The 21,583-nt window shown below is 55.8% G+C and overlaps 10 protein-coding genes across 10 annotated transcripts; 4 read left to right on the top strand and 6 right to left on the bottom strand.

Annotated features, from left to right (window-relative positions):
• Positions 1–734: 734 nt before the first annotated feature.
• Positions 735–1,346, bottom strand: SCP_1303300 (hypothetical protein; the record flags this gene model as incomplete). The annotated part of the gene is made up of 2 exons (XM_027763626.1): positions 735–1,247; positions 1,302–1,346. The coding sequence occupies 2 exons, from the start codon at positions 1,344–1,346 to the stop codon at positions 735–737; spliced, it is 558 nt and encodes a 185-aa protein (XP_027619427.1).
• A 494-nt stretch (positions 1,347–1,840) lies between these two features.
• SCP_1303290 (hypothetical protein) lies at positions 1,841–2,452 on the bottom strand (the record flags this gene model as incomplete). The annotated part of the gene is made up of 2 exons (XM_027763625.1): positions 1,841–2,353; positions 2,408–2,452. The coding sequence occupies 2 exons, from the start codon at positions 2,450–2,452 to the stop codon at positions 1,841–1,843; spliced, it is 558 nt and encodes a 185-aa protein (XP_027619426.1).
• A 1,227-nt stretch (positions 2,453–3,679) lies between these two features.
• SCP_1303280 (hypothetical protein) lies at positions 3,680–4,033 on the bottom strand (the record flags this gene model as incomplete). Its single annotated transcript, XM_027763624.1, has 1 exon — positions 3,680–4,033. The coding sequence occupies one exon, from the start codon at positions 4,031–4,033 to the stop codon at positions 3,680–3,682; it is 354 nt and encodes a 117-aa protein (XP_027619425.1).
• Positions 4,034–5,566: 1,533 nt separating this feature from the next.
• On the top strand, positions 5,567–7,071 carry SCP_1303270 (Probable ketol-acid reductoisomerase; the record flags this gene model as incomplete). Its single annotated transcript, XM_027763623.1, has 6 exons — positions 5,567–5,719; positions 5,774–6,010; positions 6,066–6,485; positions 6,541–6,677; positions 6,727–6,953; positions 7,031–7,071. The coding sequence occupies 6 exons, from the start codon at positions 5,567–5,569 to the stop codon at positions 7,069–7,071; spliced, it is 1,215 nt and encodes a 404-aa protein (XP_027619424.1).
• Positions 7,072–7,979: 908 nt separating this feature from the next.
• Positions 7,980–9,181, bottom strand: SCP_1303260 (alpha/beta-hydrolase; the record flags this gene model as incomplete). The annotated part of the gene is made up of 4 exons (XM_027763622.1): positions 7,980–8,036; positions 8,089–8,567; positions 8,625–8,996; positions 9,052–9,181. The coding sequence occupies 4 exons, from the start codon at positions 9,179–9,181 to the stop codon at positions 7,980–7,982; spliced, it is 1,038 nt and encodes a 345-aa protein (XP_027619423.1).
• A 788-nt stretch (positions 9,182–9,969) lies between these two features.
• On the bottom strand, positions 9,970–11,669 carry SCP_1303250 (hypothetical protein; the record flags this gene model as incomplete). Its single annotated transcript, XM_027763621.1, has 4 exons — positions 9,970–10,048; positions 10,104–10,868; positions 11,153–11,178; positions 11,238–11,669. The coding sequence occupies 4 exons, from the start codon at positions 11,667–11,669 to the stop codon at positions 9,970–9,972; spliced, it is 1,302 nt and encodes a 433-aa protein (XP_027619422.1).
• Positions 11,670–12,480: 811 nt separating this feature from the next.
• On the top strand, positions 12,481–13,988 carry SCP_1303240 (predicted protein; the record flags this gene model as incomplete). Its single annotated transcript, XM_027763620.1, has 5 exons — positions 12,481–12,606; positions 12,861–12,978; positions 13,031–13,214; positions 13,269–13,420; positions 13,477–13,988. The coding sequence occupies 5 exons, from the start codon at positions 12,481–12,483 to the stop codon at positions 13,986–13,988; spliced, it is 1,092 nt and encodes a 363-aa protein (XP_027619421.1).
• Positions 13,989–14,232: 244 nt separating this feature from the next.
• Positions 14,233–17,566, top strand: SCP_1303230 (hypothetical protein; the record flags this gene model as incomplete). Its single annotated transcript, XM_027763619.1, has 4 exons — positions 14,233–14,695; positions 14,751–15,787; positions 15,857–16,316; positions 16,377–17,566. The coding sequence occupies 4 exons, from the start codon at positions 14,233–14,235 to the stop codon at positions 17,564–17,566; spliced, it is 3,150 nt and encodes a 1,049-aa protein (XP_027619420.1).
• Positions 17,567–18,433: 867 nt separating this feature from the next.
• Positions 18,434–19,996, top strand: SCP_1303220 (hypothetical protein; the record flags this gene model as incomplete). The annotated part of the gene is made up of 2 exons (XM_027763618.1): positions 18,434–18,563; positions 19,914–19,996. 2 exons carry the CDS (start codon positions 18,434–18,436, stop codon positions 19,994–19,996), a joined length of 213 nt encoding a protein of 70 aa, XP_027619419.1.
• A 714-nt stretch (positions 19,997–20,710) lies between these two features.
• On the bottom strand, positions 20,711–21,455 carry SCP_1303210 (hypothetical protein; the record flags this gene model as incomplete). Its single annotated transcript, XM_027763617.1, has 3 exons — positions 20,711–21,054; positions 21,107–21,221; positions 21,387–21,455. The coding sequence occupies 3 exons, from the start codon at positions 21,453–21,455 to the stop codon at positions 20,711–20,713; spliced, it is 528 nt and encodes a 175-aa protein (XP_027619418.1).
• Between the last annotated feature and the right edge of the window lie 128 nt (positions 21,456–21,583).

Here is a 21,583-nt window from a genome sequence, read left to right as displayed (position 1 = left end):
TCTCAACGACGCCAGTGTAATTGTAGATGATGACACGGAGGGTGGAAGGAAGTTTGCGAGAACGGGCGGGTGACTGAGCGAGAACTGGCCAATCTCGCTCAATCATCCTTCTTTCTCAACGCGAGGGAAATGAAAACCCGACGAAGGGTACGTGCTGCATTTTAGTCCTCCGTGTGAATCGTCGCTGATCAGACTGACAGTCTATGGTTAAGTTCGAGGTTGACTCGGAGGAACAATGCGGGAATGGCTCTGGGGAGGTCACCGGCGATGAGCAGGGGCAGCTATGCATAAGAAGGGCCTCTTTCGCACATTGGTCTTTTCTCTACGATGGAACGAGGAGTGGTTGAATAATTACTATTGATCGATTGACTCACGTTTGTGGGTTTCACGGTTCAGTGGCTGTGGTGAGATGGGAACATTGAGCTTTTTCTCTCTACCGGTATTACAGCAGTTCTCACAACATTCCTTCGTTGTAGACTCACGTACAGATACTGTGCAGATGTAGCGGTTGTTGGCCACAAACACGACCACGTGACGTATCGACGCGTTAGTGAAGGGTGCACGCATCTCGACTCGGAGCGAGGATTGTGAAGTTGAACTGGGGCCTCTACATACTATAGATAGAAGCTTTGGCGTACCAAGTTCCACATCCTGACAGCACAAGCACGCATAACAGTGGACGACCTACGAAGGAAGATATAAGCCGACTTACAAAACATTGCCAACTTGACGCTCTATTCTACGTCGTGAAGATACCAACGGTCCTTCGGAAGCAGATCTCTGTACCATATTGGCTCTTCTTCAAAAAGCTGGACAAACCAATCATACTGCGCCTGTGTGGGTCTCCTTTTCAAAAGCTCTCGGGTGGCGGAGAATGTGACGGCAATAATGCGCTGCGTCTGCGACGGAGCATCCTCTCCTGTGGTACTGCGTGGCGGAATTGGTGCACCATCAGCCAGAGTAGTGAACGAGCAGAGGTGCTTATAGCCAGACCACCACTTCAGTTGTTTTAGGCCAAGCCAAAACAGATTGGATGTGCGCATCGCGACATCCCGAGAGCTAGCCTGCAGCCCGAAGTTCCTCACCCAACTGTTTGTAATCCTCCAACCTAAGGTGTAGTGTCGCTCATGCGTCTGGTAATCTGGAGGTAGAGGTGGTAACTGAGCTGGCATTGAGGATATTTTGATGTCCACTGGGTATAGCATGAGCTGGCCACGCTCCTGGTCACTCCGGTCCTTGTCCTCGAGCTAAGACCACTGATCAGGATGCGGATGCAAGTCAGTGTAGTAGGCAAGACTCACCTTCAAATCGTTCATTGCACGGCGCAATGACTGCGTTGTAGCCATGGTGATGATCTAGAATGCACTCTGAGGTCAAGACGACTTCGAATTTGCTTGACAGACTCACGATATGATGTGAACGTATGTGGGTGAGATGACGCCGAATATGCAGCATTTTATACGGTGCGTGTGATCGGAGTTTGCCGAGAGGTGCTGATTACTCACGTTGGGATCAGGGCATTTCAACATCATTCTGACAACATCCTGTGCACATTATACCGAAATCCGGATGTGGGTTTGATGTTATGTAGCAGTTGTTGAGGGCCCACCGGTTGAATTTTCAGCTGCAAGCCCATTGGTGGGGACACAACACGACCACGTGACGTATCGACGCGTCAGTCATGTGAGGACTGTTAAAGTTGAACTGAGGCCACTACATACTAGATGGATACAAGCTTTGGCATACCAAGTTCTACCTTCGGACTGTACAAGCACGCACAACAGTTGACGTCCGAAAGAAAAATATAAGCTGATTTACGAAGTATTGCCAACTCGACGCTCTACTCTATGTCGTGAAGGTACCAACGGTCCTTCGGCAGTAGATCTCTGTACCATATTGGCTCCTCTTCAAAAAGCTGAACAAACCAATCATATTGCGCCTGTGTGGGTCTCCTTTTCAAAAGCTCTCGGGTGGCGGAGAATGTGACGGCAATAATGCGCTGCGTCTGCGACGGAGCATCCTCTCCTGTGGTACTGCGTGGCGGAATTGGTGCACCATCAGCCAGAGTAGTGAACGAGCAGAGGTGCTTATAGCCAGACCACCACTTCAGTTGTTTTAGGCCAAGCAAAAATAGATTGGACGTGCGCATCGCGACATCCCGAGAGCTAGCCTGGATCCCGAAGTTCCTCATCCAATTGTTCGTAATCCTCCAACCTAAGGTGTAGTGTCGCTCATGCGTCTGGTAATCTGAAGGTAGAGGTGGTAACCGAGCTGGCATTGAGGGTATTTTGATGTCCACTGGGTATAGCATGAGCTGGCCACGCTCCTGGTCACTCCGGTCCTTGTCCTCGAGCTAAGACCACTGATCAGGATGCGGATGCAAGTCAGTGTAGTAGGCAAGACCCACCTTCAAATTGATCATTGCACCGCGCAATGACTGCATTGTATCCATGGTGATGATCTAGAATGCACTCTGAGGTCAAGACAACTTCGAATTTGCTTGACAGACTCACGATATGATGCGAACGTACGTGGGTGAGGTGAAGCTGAACATGCCGGCACTTTATATGATGCGTGATCGGAGTTTGCCGAGGAACCGATGCGGAGAAACGTTGCGATCATGAGGAGGACCGAGAAGACGACGAGACCTTGTCCGAGGTTCATCGACAACTTAACGACATATTCCGCGATTTTCGGGTCGTTCACCTCACCAGTCAAGATGGACTAAAAGCTCTTGAACTTGCTCGCCTTCGCCTCAAAGAGCTGAGCGGTGAATTTCTCGACCCTCCAGTGCGAGGGCCTGGAGAAACGAATGCTTCGGGCACTGACGCGTTTGACGATGCTTCTGACGACTAGGAGGAAAGTGACGCCGTGTAAAGCCGTTGCTCTGGTGCAAGGTTAAATACTTGGTCACAGGCTGTTTCGGAGTTATTACAGGTCGAGGATAGGCAAGTAGATTGTTAGCGATACAAATGATTGATTTACTGGTCGGAATGCGCGACGTCGTCGTTCACGGATTTGAATGTATGCTGTGAAAAACTCCCTGAGGAGTACACACGAATTGAACGAACACCATGCTCCATCCGCACACGCCGCGCATCAGAATATCCGAAAGTAATGATTTCCGAGCGTTCCTTGGTCGTCGAATAACCTTACGGTCCCGCAATCTTCATCGAAAACACCAATAAACCAGTCATATATCGTGCCTGTGTGAGTCTGTTTGTCTAGGAACCGGGGAGTGGCAGTCAATGCGATGGCAATCAAGCAATCTCTGGACCAAAGATTGACACCGACAAAGTCACCCAAGGCTGACAAAAAAGCTTCCAATGGTGAAGAGTATAGAGATTCAAGAAGATGCCAGTCAGATCAACTACCAACATAAACGCGACCACGTGATCTACCGCGTATTCAGGCCACATTCTCATAATCCCATTGACGTGCATAAACATGTATACGTAGGGAGCTAGAAACGCTAGCGTGCAACGAAGGGATCACAAGGAAGAGATAGGTACGACGGGAACGGTAACAGGCTTCACCATGTCTCGATGCCATGAATGTGAAAATGCTCCTTCGGTAACGAGTCCCTGAACCACTGAGGTTCGCCACCAAATATCTCCATCAACCAATCGTACTGTGCTTGGTTCGGCCTCCGATAGAACAAGAATCTCGTTGCTGTCCACTATATTGCGAGGATAGGTTGGGTCGAGTCGTCACCGGTAGCAGTGAGTGGGACGTTGTCGGGTATCACGACGAAGCAGTTCATGTGTTCATACTTCGCGTACCGCTTCAGCATCACGAGTCCGAGAACGATTAGACTATGTGTGTGCTTGATTCGAGCTTTAGAGCACGTTCGGCGGGCGAAGTCCTTCAACCATTCTTCTGAAATCTTCCATCCCAGCGCGTAGAATCTCTCTGTCGTGGCTCGGGCTAATGGAGGATAGCGAGCGGGGGGCGAAGGCACAGTGAGGTCGACCGCTCGAATCTGTGGTCGTGTTGGCTGAGCGTGTTGTTGTTCAAGCTGTTCAAAAAGCATGTGAAAGATCTGCAGTCAAGGTGGGAGAGCGAAGACGGACATTTAGAGTTGTCAAAGAGTATTGCACCGACTCAACGTTTACATCAGTCATCGTGCTGTCATAAGACTAAGTTAGTGAAGACGAGAATGCAGTCCGCATAATACGAACATTGAAGATTCACGCTGTGGCGCCAGCAATGTCTGACACACGATCGGGAGACAAAGAACGCGTGAGTTACCGTGACTGTATTACTGTTCGCATAGTTACTTTTCCAGAGCATCACGAGACCTGGACTTGTTCTCGATGGAAAAGCTTGGCCGGGCGGCCAGCATGGCATTGGCCGTAACATTCGCAAAGTTGTTAACCAAGTAAGCGCCATGGACCTGTAAGGTATGCTGAGGAACGAAGGTTGAAGCAGAGTGTCAGTCTGCCTTTGGGAGACTACTGTAAGGGCCTGTTTCGGCATTGTACGGGCTTCAAATCTCCGTAGCCGAGATCGTCACGAACTGCATTGCTATTGCCTTTGTTCATACCCATTTCGCAGCCCCCTCACCTTGCAACGTATGGAGATTTCAATGCTGGATTGTTTCGAATGCAATCCCATACAAGCATCGAACATGCTGAGCTCTGTCAGTGCATCATCGTCGTCACAGAGAACAAAGCCGGGAACAAAGGACGCGTGCTCATCCAACTCGGCCGATGTTCAAATGGGGGACTGTGCAGGACGAAGCATCCATGAAAGGAAAGGTTCTACATCTATTCCGCAAGGATCAAGCCATCTCATCTTCCCTATATTGTCGCAGGATGTGGGGGAAGGACGTAGGAGGAGACTCAGAGTCGCTTCATCGGATCTAGAAAAAGGGAACAAAGCGGAAGAAGAGGAGCAGTAAATGGTTCAGCAGCAACTCAGCGAGAAGAACGTTTGCTCGAAAATATTCTTTTCGCTGAGTTACTACCGAACCTTCAGTGAATCCAACATCATTTCGATTCAAAGCACACACGGATATACAGCATTTGGACTTATCTGCGAATGAGTCATGGAGCTGGACCAATTAAGTGCTGTTGATGAAGCTTCTAATATTCTGACACCACATATCAAACTGCCATACTGAGAAATGCAACACATAACTATCACGCTGCATAGTGAGTGTGCAAATACCTGTCTGCTTCGTTGATGACCGATTCGCAGGTTGAATCAGTCTTACCGACGAAACGATCGTTCGTCCAACAATGTGCTGCTTCACTGCCCACGCCACCTGTCGGATGAGAGTGGAGGAGACGGAATGGATGTTCCTGATGGGGGTAGGGTGTTATTAGTCCGTCACTTCGTCGAATATCAGCATATCGTCTTGAAGTGCTGGAAACGTAGACGAGGATTCCATAGAGCGAGAGGCGCTTGAGCTGCGCCTCAACACGAAAATTCTGCAGCTTCCACTGACGGTACGACTCGTTCTTGAACGCTTGCCATCTTTGGCATGTAGAGTCAGGCGGCTAAAACTGAGTCGATCGCGAGACGCGTGCGAGTCATTCACGTCCTTCTTTTGCCAACCACCATGTCTTCCTTCGCTGTTCGCTCTGCTCAGGCTCTCCGTTCCGCCACTCGCCGTGTTCCCCGTGCGGCTGCAAAAATTCCAATGTCTGCCCAGACTGCGTCGTACTCCTTGCTCGCGAGGAATGCGATGTCAGTGTCCCGACGTGATGTACCGGTAAGTAGTGCACCAATACCCGTGTTAGCGGAGCTAATTCACTCCACTTGTCAGCTCACGCGTGGAATGAAGACTTTGGACTTTGCTGGCACTAAGGAGGTCGTCTACGAGCGGAGCGACTGGCCCCTTGCCAAGCTCCAGGACTACTTCAAGAACGACACACTCGCTCTTATTGGCTACGGCTCCCAGGGCCATGGTCAGGGTCTCAATGCGCGCGACAATGGCTTGAACGTCATTGTTGGCGTTCGTGAGGGCGGCGAGAGCTGGAAGCAGGCCGTGGAGGACGGCTGGGTGTGTATGGATCTCTCGACTCCGCAGACGGTTTTTGAACGGCTGTCCATGTTAGGTCCCCGGAAAGACCCTCTTCCCGATTGAGGAAGCCATCAGTCGTGGCACCATCATTATGGACCTTCTCTCCGACGCTGCCCAGTCGCAAACATGGCCGAAGGTTGCACCGCTGATCACCAAGGGCAAGACGCTCTACTTCTCGCACGGTTTCTCCATTGTGTACAAGGACGACACGCACGTCATCCCTCCTCCTGACGTCGATGTGATCCTCGTTGCGCCCAAGGGATCTGGCCGGACGGTCCGCACCCTCTTCAAGGAGGGCCGTGGCATCAACTCCAGTATTGCCGTATGGCAGGACGTGACTGGCAAGGCCAAGGAGAAGGCCGTTGCTATTGGTGTTGCCATCGGCTCCGGCTACATGTATGAGACGACCTTCGAGAAGGAGGTTTATTCGGACCTGTACGGCGAGCGTGGTGTTGTGCGTATACGTAAAATTTGGTTATCGCATGAACACCACTGATTGAGTGGGATAGTTGATGGGTGCCATCCAAGGATTGTTCTGTGCGCAGTACAAGGTCCTCCGTGCCAATGGGCACACCCCGTCCGAGGCCTTCAACGAGACCGTCGAGGAGGCTACCCAGTCGCTCTATCCGCTCATTGGCCAGCACGGGTACGATTGGCTTGGCTGATTACGTTTTATCTCTTATTTTTTCTTACAGCATGGACTACATGTACAACGCATGCTCGACTACTGCTCGCCGTGGTGCTCTCGATTGGGCAAAGGTCTTCGAGGAGACCAACACTCCCGTTTTTGAGAGGCTCTATGAGAGCGTCCGCAACGGCACGGAGACACGACGCAGCCTCGAGTTCAATGGCCGTGCGACATACCGCCAAGATCTCGAGAAGGAGCTCAAGGAGATTGACGAGCAGGAGATTTGGAGAGCTGGTGCGTGTGCTTCCTACGTCTTTGGGGAGCTCTTTTGGTCCATTGCGTATACGCTGACATTGAAATTTGTGTCACAGGCAAGGTTGTGCGTTCGCTGCGTCCGGACAACCTATCATAAATTGTCGGTGTGGTCGGCTGAGGAGGCGTCATATTCAAAAGCATCACGGTGCACCGCTGGATTGTACTACTTGTTTAGTTCGCAATGCTTCATCTCGCAATCTTTCATAGAAAACGACGCTCTCGTGAAGACGAAGATTTCACACCGATCACTGGGGTTTCCGATCGTTAGTGCTTCCTTCGCTGCCGGTGATTTCACGCGCCGTAGGACTGGATGTATCAGTGCGGCTTTCGGAGCTCACACTTTACAGCGGCATTAGATTGCACCCATCCGTGTTCGAGTGCAGGTCGGTTTCATCGTTGAAAAGACAACATATCTGAGTTGCGCCTACTGCGTCTTGCCATTAATTCATGCGATGCGTTCTCTTCTGATCGATCTATGTTCGCAATCACGATCCTGTTGCACTTCGCGCAGTCTAGGAATTGGCGGAACCCAATTTGTGTACGCGGTCTGAAGAACCAGTAGGTTGATCTCAATATATCGTTTGGTACGCGAGTACTACTCATCTTCAATGAGAGTGCTATTATTCAACCCAGGTTGGAATATTTTTATCCAAGCACTGTGGTTAGCTTCCATGTATTGGAGTTCGTTCTCTCCCGTGTGGACTACCTTGTCTGCCAAGGCTACCTCTATCACTTTGTCCATTGGGCCTCTTAGATAGATGTCCACTACAGGTCTCAGCGAAGTCCATTCCGGGTTACTCACCCCATCTGTTTCACGTTCCTCGATCTCAAGGGGTGTGGAACGCAATTGCATGGCTTATTGCCTCCTTGTCACGCACGCCAGAATCATGAATTCAGGGTGGTAAGCATATTCCATTAGATTTGCTGCGTCGAGATTCGCTGCAAACTCCACGCTTCTCAGACCTACAGGAAATACAGATATAGCATTCACAATTTGTTCCGAACCTATACCATAGCCTCGAGATAAATCGCCAATGCCTTGCTGGGGTCATCCCAGTGTATCTAAACGACCGTCAACCGCTGGATAATATTTTCCGTAGCAGAGTGCACTCACTAGGTGGTTTACACCCTCTGTCATCTTGAAATTGACGAAGCCCCCACCATGGGCGGCGTCCTCATCCTGCATTGTCCACCACGCCAGGATACAAGTTGAAAGGGTAGAATCCCCAACCACTGCCCAGACTCTCATCTTCGGCACCCCCGCCCTCGTCGCACGATCAAGGCACGCCTTGCGGAAAGCCACCAGATGCTGCGGCATCGACAGGAATAAATTCGGACCCTCAAATACGCTGTCGTCAATGAGCTCTGCGATGTCCTCCATGGTCATGCTGTATATCGTGGGCCGGCGGAATAGGCTGGGTGCGGCGAGCGACAGGAGTTTCGGGTCGCGCTTCGACAAGTCGCCGTGATTGAAATAGGCGGTGGCCCACGAGCAGTGGAAGAGGTTTTTCTCGCGGTCAGGGATTGTGGGATCGGGAAACGAGAGCCAGCATCCTTCCGTTAAGGGGAAGCCGATGGCCATGGATGGTGGCTCTGAATATCCATGGTTATGAGTTCCCCTCTTGTACGCATGGAAGATGTTCCACTTACCATCTATTATTAAAGCCCGGAGGTACCTCGCGAGGCGGGACTGCACCTCGGAGGGCAGCTTGTCCAAGTTAGCAATGGCAGAGAGCGTCACGGTGTTACCAGCGGACCACCCAAGGAGGCCCACACCACCTCCCTTGCCATCCTCGGAAATCGGCGGAATGTCGTGCTGTAGTATGAAGGCGTCGATGAAGTTGGCGACCTCGATGCCGCGGGCGGTGAGGAATGCCTCTTTCACCTCCTCTGTGCCACCCGTGGCTAGAACGGCGAGGTCAGCTGGGGCGAAGGGTGTCGAGGGCGCATAGCCGCGGCGATTGATAGCTACGATGCGCAGGCCGGCTTCAAGACCGAGTGCCTGCACTCTCTTGTAGAGCCCTGTTGTCCAGAAATCAAATTGGGCATCTTTGCCCACAGGAAATGAAAGACCTACGACCGTTGAATCCCAAGCCATGTACGACGAAGAGTGTCATATAAGGAGCGGTGGATTCTGTGGTCTTGGGGACACCGCTGTCATAATAGTACAGCTCTACGCCGTCACTGTTAACCACAAGAGAGGGCATTACCGGAGACTCGATTAGCGGGAGATTGTCACAAGAACGGAGTGGAACGGCGTAGAGGTACAAACAGCAAGCCCAATTGCCTCGATATACCGTGCCATTGAATTGTACTTGTCTTGAGCCATATTGGAAGGTAGGTTGCTCCAGAAGACGTGGAATCGCAGGTTAGGCAATGGAAGCGAAGGCGGCGTGACCTCCTACTCTGATTGAGTGTGCTGCCTTTCGATGGAGCTAGCCTAGCAGTGGCAGTGGATGGCATTAGATCTGAGGACGCGCGCGCGCACGCACTCATATGGTGGTACGTATGCTAACCCCAGAGCCACACTGTTTTTTCCGAGACGTCGGGTCCTTGGCGGTAGCTTAGATTTCCATCTACACGCCGCCGTTCTGAGCCATGGCAAATTGAGAAAGTTTCCTCCGCGTCTTTCTCAGCCTGTGCGAGGGTATTCATCGCCGTTACGGGCAGCTTGAAAATTGACACTCGACTCACTTACGTAGCTGTGGAGGAGGCACGATGCACGAGATTGGAGTGTATCATATATTGACGAAAGTTTGGAAGTTCAGCCACCGTGAATTTGAACGTGCGTGTCGCCACCCAGTGTCAGGAGAATGCGTGTCACATATGCTCACCGCCGAATCCCATATTATCAACTCGGATTCATGCTCCCGATCAATGCGTTATGCGACAGTCGGATGCACGCTAGGTCACGCTCGTTGTTCCCAGCAGGAACGCTTCAAGGCCCGCGAATACTTTTCAGGCCCGGCGAGAGACGATTACCGAGCAAGGATGATTAGGAAGGAGGGAGCCCCAGATTCGCAATCCAGAACTCCCTCCTTCCGACCCACCGCCCGCGCGCCCCCCTACTCCCTCTGCAGAATCAGAGACATATGAGCAAGGGGGCGAAGGCGACGACGAAACACGTACCTCGCCGGGTCGTCGGGCGCCCAGGCGGCGGGTCGGTCTTGCGGCGCTGCGTTCGGAAAGAGAGGCGAGTCAGTCGGGGGCTCGGAGGTCATTGGGGTGATCAGGCCCTCGCTCGTCCCCCCTGCTTCTCCAGTGTACGTCGCACGGTGCCAGCCGAGGAACCTGTGGGCTGGCCTCGTTAGCGTCTGTGGGCGGCGATGAGAGAGGACGAGGGCTGCGTCACCGTCGGTGAGGTCGGGCGCGGGGTGAGCAGGCCCGCGCTCGGCCTGTCCCTTCCCACTTGCGTCTTTTCCCCCGCGCGCCTCCGTAGCGTTGAGCTCTTCGTCGGGCACCGGGGACGAGAGCCTGGGGGCAAGTCTCGTCAGCCCGCGTCGACTTCGATAAGAGCAGGAACGAGAAAGAGAAAGAGAGGGAGAGGGAGAAGACGGAGGATGGATAGTTACCGCCGCCGCCGCCGAGTTCCCGGGGGTGATCAGGCCCTCCCTCGACGAACGGCGGTTCAGCCAGGTCTTCACCGCGGGCTTGTCCTCACGTCCTCGTCGCGCCGCTCGACCTACGGAACTCGGGAAGAGTGGGTTTTCAGCAGCACGTCCGAGGCGAGGGGGACGGAGGAAGTAGAGATGGCCCGGCGCGTACGGGTGCACCGTCGAGGTCGTCGGGGTCATGACTCCCTCGCTCGACGGGGTACTCGCACGCGGGGCCTTACCTGCGCTCCTGGGAGTCTTGGTGACCAACGCGCGCGCATGTTGAGGGTGTCCGGTGGATCTGCAAAGTTAGTGGAAGGGGCGTGCAAGGGAAAATTAATAGCATGGCGAAGGGGAAAAAAGCATAAGAGGAAGCATAGAGCATGGGGCGTAATCGAATGGTGATCGCGTCGTCAGTGTCGTTGACTGAGACGCAGCCACGGCGAAGAAAGTAAAATGAGAAGGAAAAAGAAGCAGAACGATAGCGCGCGAGAGCCATGCGGTGTAACACCAAGCACGGGTTATTTTAGAGTGAACACTAGGGCCTAGTAGCAACCGGTGCGAGGACTGACGAGCCCTTCGTACCCGTTGTACTTTGGGGGAAACACCGCCTGATGGTGCAAAACCAGCCGGTCAATAAGAGAGACGCTGCATAAGAGAGACGACGCACCCGACCCATGGCCTGGGCCTGGGGGACGGTGATGAGGTCGAGCTGAGAGAAGGTGACGCCGTGGACGTGCACCCATCCGTCGGCGCGCTCTACCCTGATGGGACCGCGCTGCTCCTCGTCCCAGGGCATGCTCTGCTGGCGCTTCTCTGCCTTGCGCCAGAACTCGGGGCTGAACACGCGCGCGATCTTCCTCGATGGGCGCGGGGTGGCGCGCATGGAGGGGTAGACGGCGGCGTCGCGGTAGACCCGGGTGCTGTCGAGGAAGGGGGAGAGGTCCGCGGGGAGCCAGACGTGCATGTCGTTGCACCATTCCCACCCGAGCGGGCACGGAGGCACGTCGGGGTTGGTGAACTCGGCCAAGTCTGGGATCGCCGGGGAGTATGGGGGCGAGGAGCGGCCGCTGAGGAGAGAGGCTAGGGTGGGTGAAATCATTTTGGTAGGTATATGCGTCAAGGATACACTGCAGGAATTGTGGAAATATTCGCGTGCAGGGCAAGATGCGAGATGGAGGGGATAGGTAGGGAAGAGAGACGAGGGAGACGGGGGCTTTAAAGGCGGCTGATGCGAGTGCGTTTTGATTCGGACGTCATGCCAGCAGGCGGAAGCATGTCTGACTTGCGGATCGTCTGTGGTCAAGTGTGAGACGCCATTGAACAGGGCGTAGGGGAGCCATGCGATAGGGAAGCGTCTGTGAAGAGCGTTTAGGGGAGAGGTGCGCGGTGGTCCCAGACACGAGGCAGTCGCGACCGAAACGCGACGCGGTCACGCGCTTCTCCGTCGAAGCACGTGCTCAATCTATGCCGTCATAACGGGCCTTCATCGCAGCGGGCCAAATTAATGTGTGACGAGGGACAGGATGTATGAGGCATCGAGGAAATGTGCGTCGAGTCCTGCAGGGTGTCCGTGTCACCGTCTGCTGCTCGCAGAGTCGGGCGGGGTGGTCCGCCGACGGTGCTGCCGCCGTGCTTACGAAAGCAGACGACGCTCTCCACACGGCTCCGCCCTCTGCGCAGTCCTCTTCCGCACACTGCTTTCACTGCTTTACGAGCGCACATATACGACTTCATCTCACAGGCTCCATCTATCGTTCTGATTCCTGTCCTCGTGCGATAACTGCGTGACACAGCCTTACGATTCACTTGCCACGACGCACTCACTGCTCTGAGCTGCATTTCACGACCATCGCCTTCACCCTCCACCCTATCGTCGTCCACGAGCTCACATCGCATCTATCCACACCAACATGGCTCTCCTAGACTCCATACAAAACGCACTCGCCCGCGTCCTTCCCGACAAGAAACCCTCGCTCGGCATGCAGGCCTCGTCCACCGGTATCGGCAACGGCGGCATGGTTCCCTTTGTCGACGACGTGAGTCTTCGTCCTTCCTACTTCCCTCTCCACTCCGGCGGTGCTGCTGGCGGGCACGAGCAACCGTATCGCAGCATGCGCAACCGCCTTACGTAAGGTTCATGTTCTTGCTCCTCGCCCTTCTGCTCGATGGCGGCGACCCAGACCGCTGGCTATCTCGTCTTCCTCCTCTTCATCCCCGTCCTCTCCACCATATGGATATGGGTCCGCATCCCATTTCCAGACTCGTGCGCCCCCGCTAATCCTCATTCCAGATGATCGTCTCCAAACCCGCCATCGTCTTCCACGCGTCCCAGTCCTTCTTCAATTTCCTCGCCATGTGCTGTTATGCCAGCGTCGCCGCCTTCCAGGCTCATTGGAAGATCGGGCCCTGTACGTCTGCTCCCCTCCTTTGACGTGCATCGGTTACTGACGCCCTGCGCAGCGGGCCTGTCCGGTTTTGCCGTGTTCATCTCTGTGGTCGGCATTCTCTTCCCGCTCTTCCTCCTGCTTGTCCCCGTCGTGTACGAAAAGTACAACAAGGGCGCGCGCCTCGCCCGCGCGATGGCCGAGCCGCGCGTCAGCTTCATCTTCACCGGATCGGGCGTCGCCGTGAGCCTGCTCATTTCGTGCGTTTCCAGTCCGTGACCGCGCGCCCAGTTTCCCCGCTGACGGCCGCCCAGGTTTATTGTAACGATCTCGGCGTGGACGGAGCCTGGATGCAAGGATTCGTTGAAGGATCCGCACGCGAGTCTCGGGAGCAGCTTCCGGTCGGGTCTGGGCGGCTGGTGCAGCACTAAGAAGGCGGCTGCGATCTTTTTTTGGCTCGCGTTCGGTGCGTCCTTGTCTGTGCTTTGTGCTACGCGTCGCGCGCTGACACGCGATGTGCAGGATTTTGGGTCGCGTCGTTCGTGCTGACGGTCCTCAACTGGCGCAACGGCAAGTCGTCGCGGCCGCGCGACCCCCCGTTCACGGTCCCGATGGACATGGACGGCGACGGGCAGATGGACACGGGGTACGACGATGAAGAGTCCAACTACGCCACGTCTGTGAACAAGCCCGCGGGGACGATCGAGGGCGCGGACGCTGCGCAGTCGCCGTTTGCGGACACGAACGCGTACGCGCCGCCGAGGACGGGATACGGGCCTGGGAGCGCGTTCCCGAGCGTGCCGAATGTGGGCGCGGGGCAGGGGCAGCAGCCGCGGCCGAGCATCGACGCGTACGGGGCGTTTTCTGACCCGGCGCCGACCGGGTTCGGAGCGGGCGAGGAGGAGATGGAGACGCCGCGGGTGAGTAGGACGATGCAGTACGCGGACCCGTACGCGGCGGTGCGCTCGTCGGTCGCGGGGTCGACTGGCTCTGCGCCGCCGGGGTACTCGACGTACAACAACGGGTATCCATGAGCGGCGCTGCTTCCACTGTAGTAATGACCGGAACGACGGCCTCGATTTTTTCACGTCGATTATATATTCTGATTTCTGTTTGTTTTCACTTGGTGCTCGTGTACGGCCGTGCGCTAATTTATGCAGCGTGTCTCACTGTACAGTAGTACATGCAATCCCACTGCGTGCATCGCAGGCGTTGAGTAGTTCGCGGCGCGCTGTTTGTGCGTGTTTACCGGCAGTTTGACTGGGACCACACAGCAATATGGGCCCGCCACCGCGCGATACCTCCCCGCCCGCGCCAGGCATCCTCTCCAACGTCCTCTCCTTCGTCTCCCGCGAGTTCGAGTCCTTTGTGCACACCGCCACCGGCGCCGAGCCCAAGCCCAAGGTCCGTCCTCTCCCTCTGCCGCTACTGATCGCCTGCACAACGGACGTGTTGAACCCGCAGGCTGTCCCGCGCACTAAGCACGACGCCGACCAGGAGAGGCCCGCGGATGCGCGCAAGAGCAAGAGCAGGAGCAGGAGCGACGCGCGGAGACGCTCCCCGCGCGACCGCTCCCGCGCAGAGAGCCGCCGCCGCAGATCCGCCTCGCGCAGCAGACGGCGCAGCTCGAGCGCATCGCACGCCGACTCCGAGAGCGAGTCACCTGCGCCCCGCCGGCGCACGCGCAGCCACCGCTCCCCGCCGCCCCGATCCCGCTCGCGCTCCCCGCTCGAGACCGATGGTGCGTCGCGTCCCCCTCACCGCGTTCTCCCCCCGCTGACCCCGCGTGGCGTCAGACCGTCGCGAGCAGGAAGGCTTGATGCCCCCTCCGCCGCCTGCGGCTTACCGCCCGCGGTCGGGCACCACCATGCCCGGCTCGCTCTTTCCGCGCTCGCCGTCGATGATGCCCGACTCCCCGCCGCTACCCGTGCCAGGCCCTGACGACCGCCGCGTGCGCTTCGCCTCGCGCGACCCCAGCTCGACCCCACAGCCGGCGGCTGAGGAGCCCGAGGTCAGGCCATCCCCGGAGATACGTGGTGACGCGCGGAGGAGGGAGGGACGCCGGCGCGAGGTCACCCCGGAGGACGAGCCGCAGGCTGGGCCGTCGCGCGTGGAGGAGAGAAGGAAGAAGAAGAGGAGGAAGAGGGCGGACGACGAACGCCCGTCTTCGGGCGGCGCTGCGTCCGTCCGAGATGGTGCCGAGGACGCGGCGCTTATGCCCCCGCCCCCATTGCCCAAGGCGAGGGAGAGAATGTGCACGAAAGAGAAGAGGAAGGGAAGAGCGCTTTCATCAGGTACCGAGACAGACGAGAGCGATACCCCGCGAGACGAGGACGGTGCTGACGAGGACGCGGTGCTTATGCCCCCACCCCCACTACCCAAGGCAAGGGAGAAAATATATACAAAAGAGAAGAGGAAGAGGAGAGAGCCTTCACCAGATCCCGAGAGAGACGAGGGCGATACCCCACGAGACGAGGACGGCACCGACTTCGTTGACAGGGACGCGGCACTTATGCCCCCACCCCCACTACCCAAGGCAAGGGAGAAAATATATACAAAAGAGAAGAGGAAGAGGAGAGAGCCTTCACCAGATCCCGAGAGAGACGAGGGCGATACGCCACCAGACGAGGACGTTCCGACCAAGTCTGCGAAGGCAAAGGGCAAGGAGCGCGCGTGGGACACATCTGGCGAGCTGCGCGTGCGCGGGAAAGAGCAGGAACTGCGCGCCGTGCGCGAGGCGAGCGTGCAGCCGTCGCGCGACTCCGAGGAGCGCGAGCGCGACAAGGCGCGCATACGCATGCTCGAGCAGGAGATTGCACAGCTCAAGGCACAGGTGTGTTGCCCATCTCTCTGTCACGCCTACCGTGCATACACTGATGCTATCTACTTGGCTCTTCAATAGCTCGCTGCTGCCGCGAGAACACATTCGAGCCATTCGTCGTCACTCATGCCGCCTCCCCCACCTCCGCCTCCGCCCCCACCCAATTCATTCCCTCCCGCTCCTACCTTCCCCATCCTCGGTCCGTCCCTCGCCGAACGTACGAGCACCTTCCTTGCTTCAGCACGTGCAGGCCTCAAGCCCACCACGCCGCCGGTTGAAGCCCCAATCAACCCCGCGCGCACCCGCAAGGGCCACCCGACGGTGAACGTCCCGACGGACAAGATGGCCGCGTTCCTGAGCGAGATGAAGTCCGTACGATTGCGCAAGGTCTCGGGCGGGATGCTGCCTCCCGGTGCGGGCGCAGCGTCGCGCAGTGCGAGCGACGGCTCCAGCAGATGGGCGTACGGCGAGCGCTCCTTTGATGTGGGTGCGGCGAGGATTGGGGAAAAGAGGAAGCGGGAGGGCGCTGCTGGGGAATCTTGTACGTGCATCGTAGGCTCTTCTGTTATGAGTCGACTGGCTGACCTTTTGCTATGTACAGCGTTGCCCTCGAAGAGGCGTTTCACGACCTTCAGCCTTCCGGACACAAGCGGCGACGCTTCCTTCACATCCTCTTCCTCCCGGGCCCTACATGATGCACGCCAGCCCGCGCCTGGCCCGTCATCGTTCTTACAATCGTACCCGGGGCCTCAGGGTATACCCCCACGAGGCTGGCCGTCGATATCGACGACCGAGACGGACATCACCACGCCGTCGCTGTGCTCCGACAATGAGAATGAGCCTGAAGGCGACAGCGAGGAGCGGCTCCCACCCACACCGCCCGCCGCGACGCACGAGGCCAACGTCGAAGCGGCGCAAGCCAAGGACCCCCCTCCACGGCGGCGAAAATCAGCACCCCCACCACCGGGCTCCGAGATCATCGACGTCGACATGGAGCCCTCACCTGAGCCCCCACAGATCGTACATCCGCTGCCCGAGTCCGGCCACAAAGCCTCACCGTCGCCCGAGCCTGATGTGTCGCAGGTACGAAACACGAGAGCACAAGGCGACTCCATCCACCCGCCCTCACGCGACCCTTTCGCGCGGCGCGTACCCAGCTCGCCCCTTCCCGCCGACACGCCGCGCAAGCCCCGCCCGCCTGCGCGTGCCCGCGCGAAGCCCATGCGCGTCGTCAGCGCGGATGAGGACGTCTCGGGAAGCGACGACCCGCTCTCACTGCCGCTGTCCCCGCGTCTCGTGCCCGTCGGCCTACACGCCAGTTCGGACACGGCGCCTGACCGACCGCCGCCCAAGAAGAACAGGAGGAAAGAGGCTTCGCGCCTGCCTGTAGCGGCGCGAGCTCCTGTTCCTGTCTCTGTCCCTGCCCCTGCATCTGTGCTGTCCCGCAAACTGAGCGTGTCCTCGACGCATAGCGCGCCGGCTGTTGGCAGCAGCATGCGCAGGCGGCGACGGCGTACCCTAGATCAAGAATTGCAACGTGCGGGTGACGCCCTCTGGACGGAAGGCGATGCGGACGGTGAGGTGAAGGCAGAGGCGGAGATGGAGAGCGGCGAGCTCGTCGGCGTCGGGATGCGCAGTACCAAGCGCGGGTTCCTGAAGGGCGGCGGCGCCGGAGGTATGCCAGTGTTCATGGGTGTGGGGTATGTCGAGGGCGCAGAGGAGAGCACGGAGGAGAGGGAGGAGGACGAGGAGTATGTGCCGCAGAGGAGGAAGGTTAGGGCGAGGAGGTGATGATCCTGGACGCTCAACTTCGCTCAACGCTGATTTGTGGAGTACGTATCTAGAGTCTGATTATTGTTCTGTTGCATTTGATGTGTGTGTTGTATTTTGGAATGGGCATGAGTGTTTGAACGTGCATCTCTGTGTATCTGCTGTCTCTTCCCGTTCGGAGGAGGGTACATAGACGTCTCTGTTGAGGACGGCCACTACGCGTTTGACACTTTCTGTCACTATCCTGTCGCTGCACGTACAAATTCATTCTAATCAATAGGCTTGACGCGGAATCCTGAACATGACCTTTTTGTACGCATCGTACTCGTCAAGACGACCGGAACGCCTCCTCGATTGAACACTCAGAGTCAGACCTCTTGAATGCAATTTCACCTTTCTTCGCCAATACATCATCCACATCTCATCGGCAGGAGGCCTAGGGGAGGCGTTCTCTGCTCTCCCGCACACGGTGGACTGGTCCTGCGATCGTATATGGCAACTAGAGGGCGCTGCCAGTTTGCTGCCAGTGATGCCTCAGGCCGAACATATATCCCTCAGGTTGTCAGAAAAACTACCTACCGAGTGTCCATCTGGATCCTCAGAAAGATGCTTTTACGACATGTACGATTTCCCCTCCGCTATCTGCTTGTTGCGGCTAGTGGTAAGCCACCATTGCCTGTCATGTACCTGATAGGATCAGTAATCCTGTGCGCCTCGACGTGCTCCGTCTCCTCATCCTAGAAGCAAATCGTAAAAACGACAGTTCAAACGGGCTAGTATGATGTGAGTCGATGATATAACGGAATCTGCGTCCGAAAGATCACTGGGAGAATTGTCGCATTTCCTACCTGTACAATCTCCTGCTAATCGGGTCTTCAGGCTTCCGCAATGCCCTCTCTTACGGTTAACAGTGACGGCGTAGAACTGTACTACTATGACAGCGGTGTTCCCAAGTCCACAGAATCTAATGCTCCTTACAAGACACTCTTCGTCGTGCATGGCTGGGGGTTGAACGGACGTAGGTCTTTCATTTCCGGTCTGTCGCGTCTAGGCAGCTCGACTCGTCACGCTACCTTGTACTGTATTTTCCACCTTTGTTATCCACAACCGTTTCAGCCGCTGTCCTCGTCCACATGCAACTCTCTGGTGAGCCCTGTACAATGCGAAAAGGTGCGTTGACAGTTCTTAGCACTGTGTAGATTGCGTCGCCATGATCTTCCCTCCCACCTTTTAACAAACAGGCCAAGAAATTCATTGAAATGCAAGCACCCGTACGTCCCCACTAATTATACCGGATTCTCCACGACCATGGTCTGGCTCTGGTCAGGACCACGTTCCCGATGGTATCACCACCTGGAATGCGAACCTGATGCTTGAGAACACCTTGTTATTCGTCGGGAGGACACGCCTTGCCACTCCGCATTGATCTTGGCGCGTCTCATTGGCCCCCTTGCATGCCTCCACTCGCGTTGTGTCGCTACTGGCAGTTGAGTAGTCCCAAACTTGGTGTAGCACCTCGCAGAGACGGGATTGCAGAGCTGCTGCCTCAGAAGGCTAGATGAGATGGCTAGACGTGGTGCGGCCATTTCTGCGGATTCACTTGGAGGTATTCTCGCTTAAGTCGCAGATCCTACTGTGTGATACCTTGGACGACCTTGATCAAACACCCGGCTCTTATTGCAAGCAGCACTATCTGTGCGATAATTGCCTTCAGTCTGTGAAGATGCGGGACTTAGTATGATGTCACAGTCTCAATTTCCTTCCCTCGTACTTGGGTACATTTACTTGAAAGGCTGGGTGTAGCTCCGGCAGGCCGACTGTGCATCGTTCTTTTGAACAGCGAGCTGGTGCACAATGTCTTCAGTTTTCCAAGGTGCTTCCATAAAATTGACAGTGTCCGTTACTAGATCTCACACTCTCGACTGGTCCAGTTGCATTTCTCTGCTTACTCGACACCGATGTGCTCTGCGTTTACATACGACTTGGTTCTCTTGGCGTTGCAGCACTCTCGCGATTACCTCTCAGTCCTTGTCTGTATGTTGTCTCTACATCACTTTATTTTAGCACTTATGTGAAGTCCCACGGTAACTGGATTTCTCCATCGCTCGCAATTTGTCCTTTCTGCCCAACTTTTTTGGTCTGTCTATGCCGCCTTCGCTTTCTTCGCCTTCGTGAGCATCTACATCGTTTGCAAGGGAAGGGGCAATGCACCTGTGTTTTAGCACGCAAGTGTGCCTTTCAGCGGAGCATGACTGAGTGTGTTTGCGTGTATGCTCCATCCATCTTGTTGTATTCACGCCTCGTCAGTTCTCAGTCGCCGACTGTCGCATTTGTTATCGAAATCTAGTGCGGCTGACAATGTCGACAGCATGCGACTCAACCGTCTCTACTCGCCCCAATCGCGATTTACAAACGGGACATGGACGCACACCCACGACTGCAGACGGCTGAGGTGTTTGACAGCATAACAAGGATAATTCTATTGAGAAACCCCCAGAAACCCGGAAACCCCAGAAACCCCCTTAAGTTGCTCAGCAACCTGGTTTCTGTGCAAGGGAGACCGTTGACAGCCGGCCGGTTTTGATGGGGAGCCGCGCTTGCAGTCTCTTTCTGAAAGTGAGTAAAGTGCGGCCTCCCCGTAGCAGAGGAGGCCCCTCGCTGCGAAATTGTAAGTTGATTCGGGGCTTACCGATCACACAGGAGCTCGGTACACTCTATGTACGTGAACAGGACACGTCGGGCGGGACTGACAAGGCTTACGGCGGGTGCCAATTTTCCCTCTCCCTCTCCCATTCTTGCGAAAATTTACTTTAAGAATATGGAGAGTGCATGCAGGCAAGGTCTCTCGATCTCTCGTCAACTGCCATGAGAAGCTGAGGAGTGAGTCTGCCCTGCCTTCCCGCACAAACGATGATGCCAACATGGCCGCCCCAGGAGGGCGTCCGGCCGGAGTCCGAAACTTCCTCCGGAGAGGGAAACCCCACAAGTTTCCAAATTGAGGGGTTTCTCCGAGCAGCCTCAGAAACCCGGGGTTTCTTGGGGTTTCCGGGTTTCTGAGGGTTTCCCAATAGAATTATCCGCATAACAATACAGAGCAATCACATCAACGCACCGATAGCACTACAAAACAACGGTAACACTATAAAGCGACGATAACACTGTCGACTACCCTGAGCACACATAATCATAACGACGATCCCGAACATCGACTGACACCCAGTCACCCTCTCGACTGCTGTTCCACGTATACTCTCGCACCGTTGACACAGACGACTGTGACGGACTCGGAGATGGAGTACGTTCGGGGGGAACGCTGGTCAGATCTACGTGGTTTATCCAGTGTTGGATACCCTCAACAGAGTCGACGGAGTCGTGACTGTGTTTCTCCCGCACGATGGGGTTGTTCGGGACTCCAGACAAACTGCCACAATCGCCTTTGTCCTGGAGATCCATGAGCGTACTGTCAACTTCTTCAGCATGAATGGTTGATGAAGTGTCCGACATATGTGCTGCAAGGCCATCTTTTGTGAGCTTTGTATCAATTGCAGGGACGTTGCTCACCGCCACCTTCGCCACTCCAGTCCGAGATAGAGGGTGCAAAGGGGGGTCTACGGGTGAGAGGTGGAGGGATTGAGTTCGCGACCTCCAATCCAATGGTGTGAACGGGTTCTGGTACCTACATGCGCAAGACGAATTTGGTGAGAGCCGATCAACAACACTGTCACGACAGCAGGGATAATGCCATGAGTGCTCTTCGCTCCTCCGCAAATGAGACCGGCGGTAGAATATCGCGGACCAGGCACGGTATTTCAACGGCAACGTATTCGGGCTCGCCACTAACCTCGGGTATCGTCCAGCCTCCGTCGACACCTACTCCGAGAGCGATCTCGCTGGTTTGTGGTGACCTCATATTCTGGTTGGGTGTTCGGTGCCTTCTCGAAAGGTATGCACCTTTTATACCCTCTCACAGGTAGTGCTGACGGCCGGTTCACAGGGTGGACACGAGCCTTTGTATCGCCAATCTTCAAGTCGGATGAA

This window comes from Sparassis crispa (assembly GCF_003851025.1).
Source record: "Sparassis crispa DNA, contig_000012F, whole genome shotgun sequence".
NCBI lineage: Eukaryota > Fungi > Basidiomycota > Agaricomycetes > Polyporales > Sparassidaceae > Sparassis > Sparassis crispa.
Note: the sequence above shows the minus strand (reverse complement) of the source record. Positions and strands in the feature narration are given on the sequence as shown.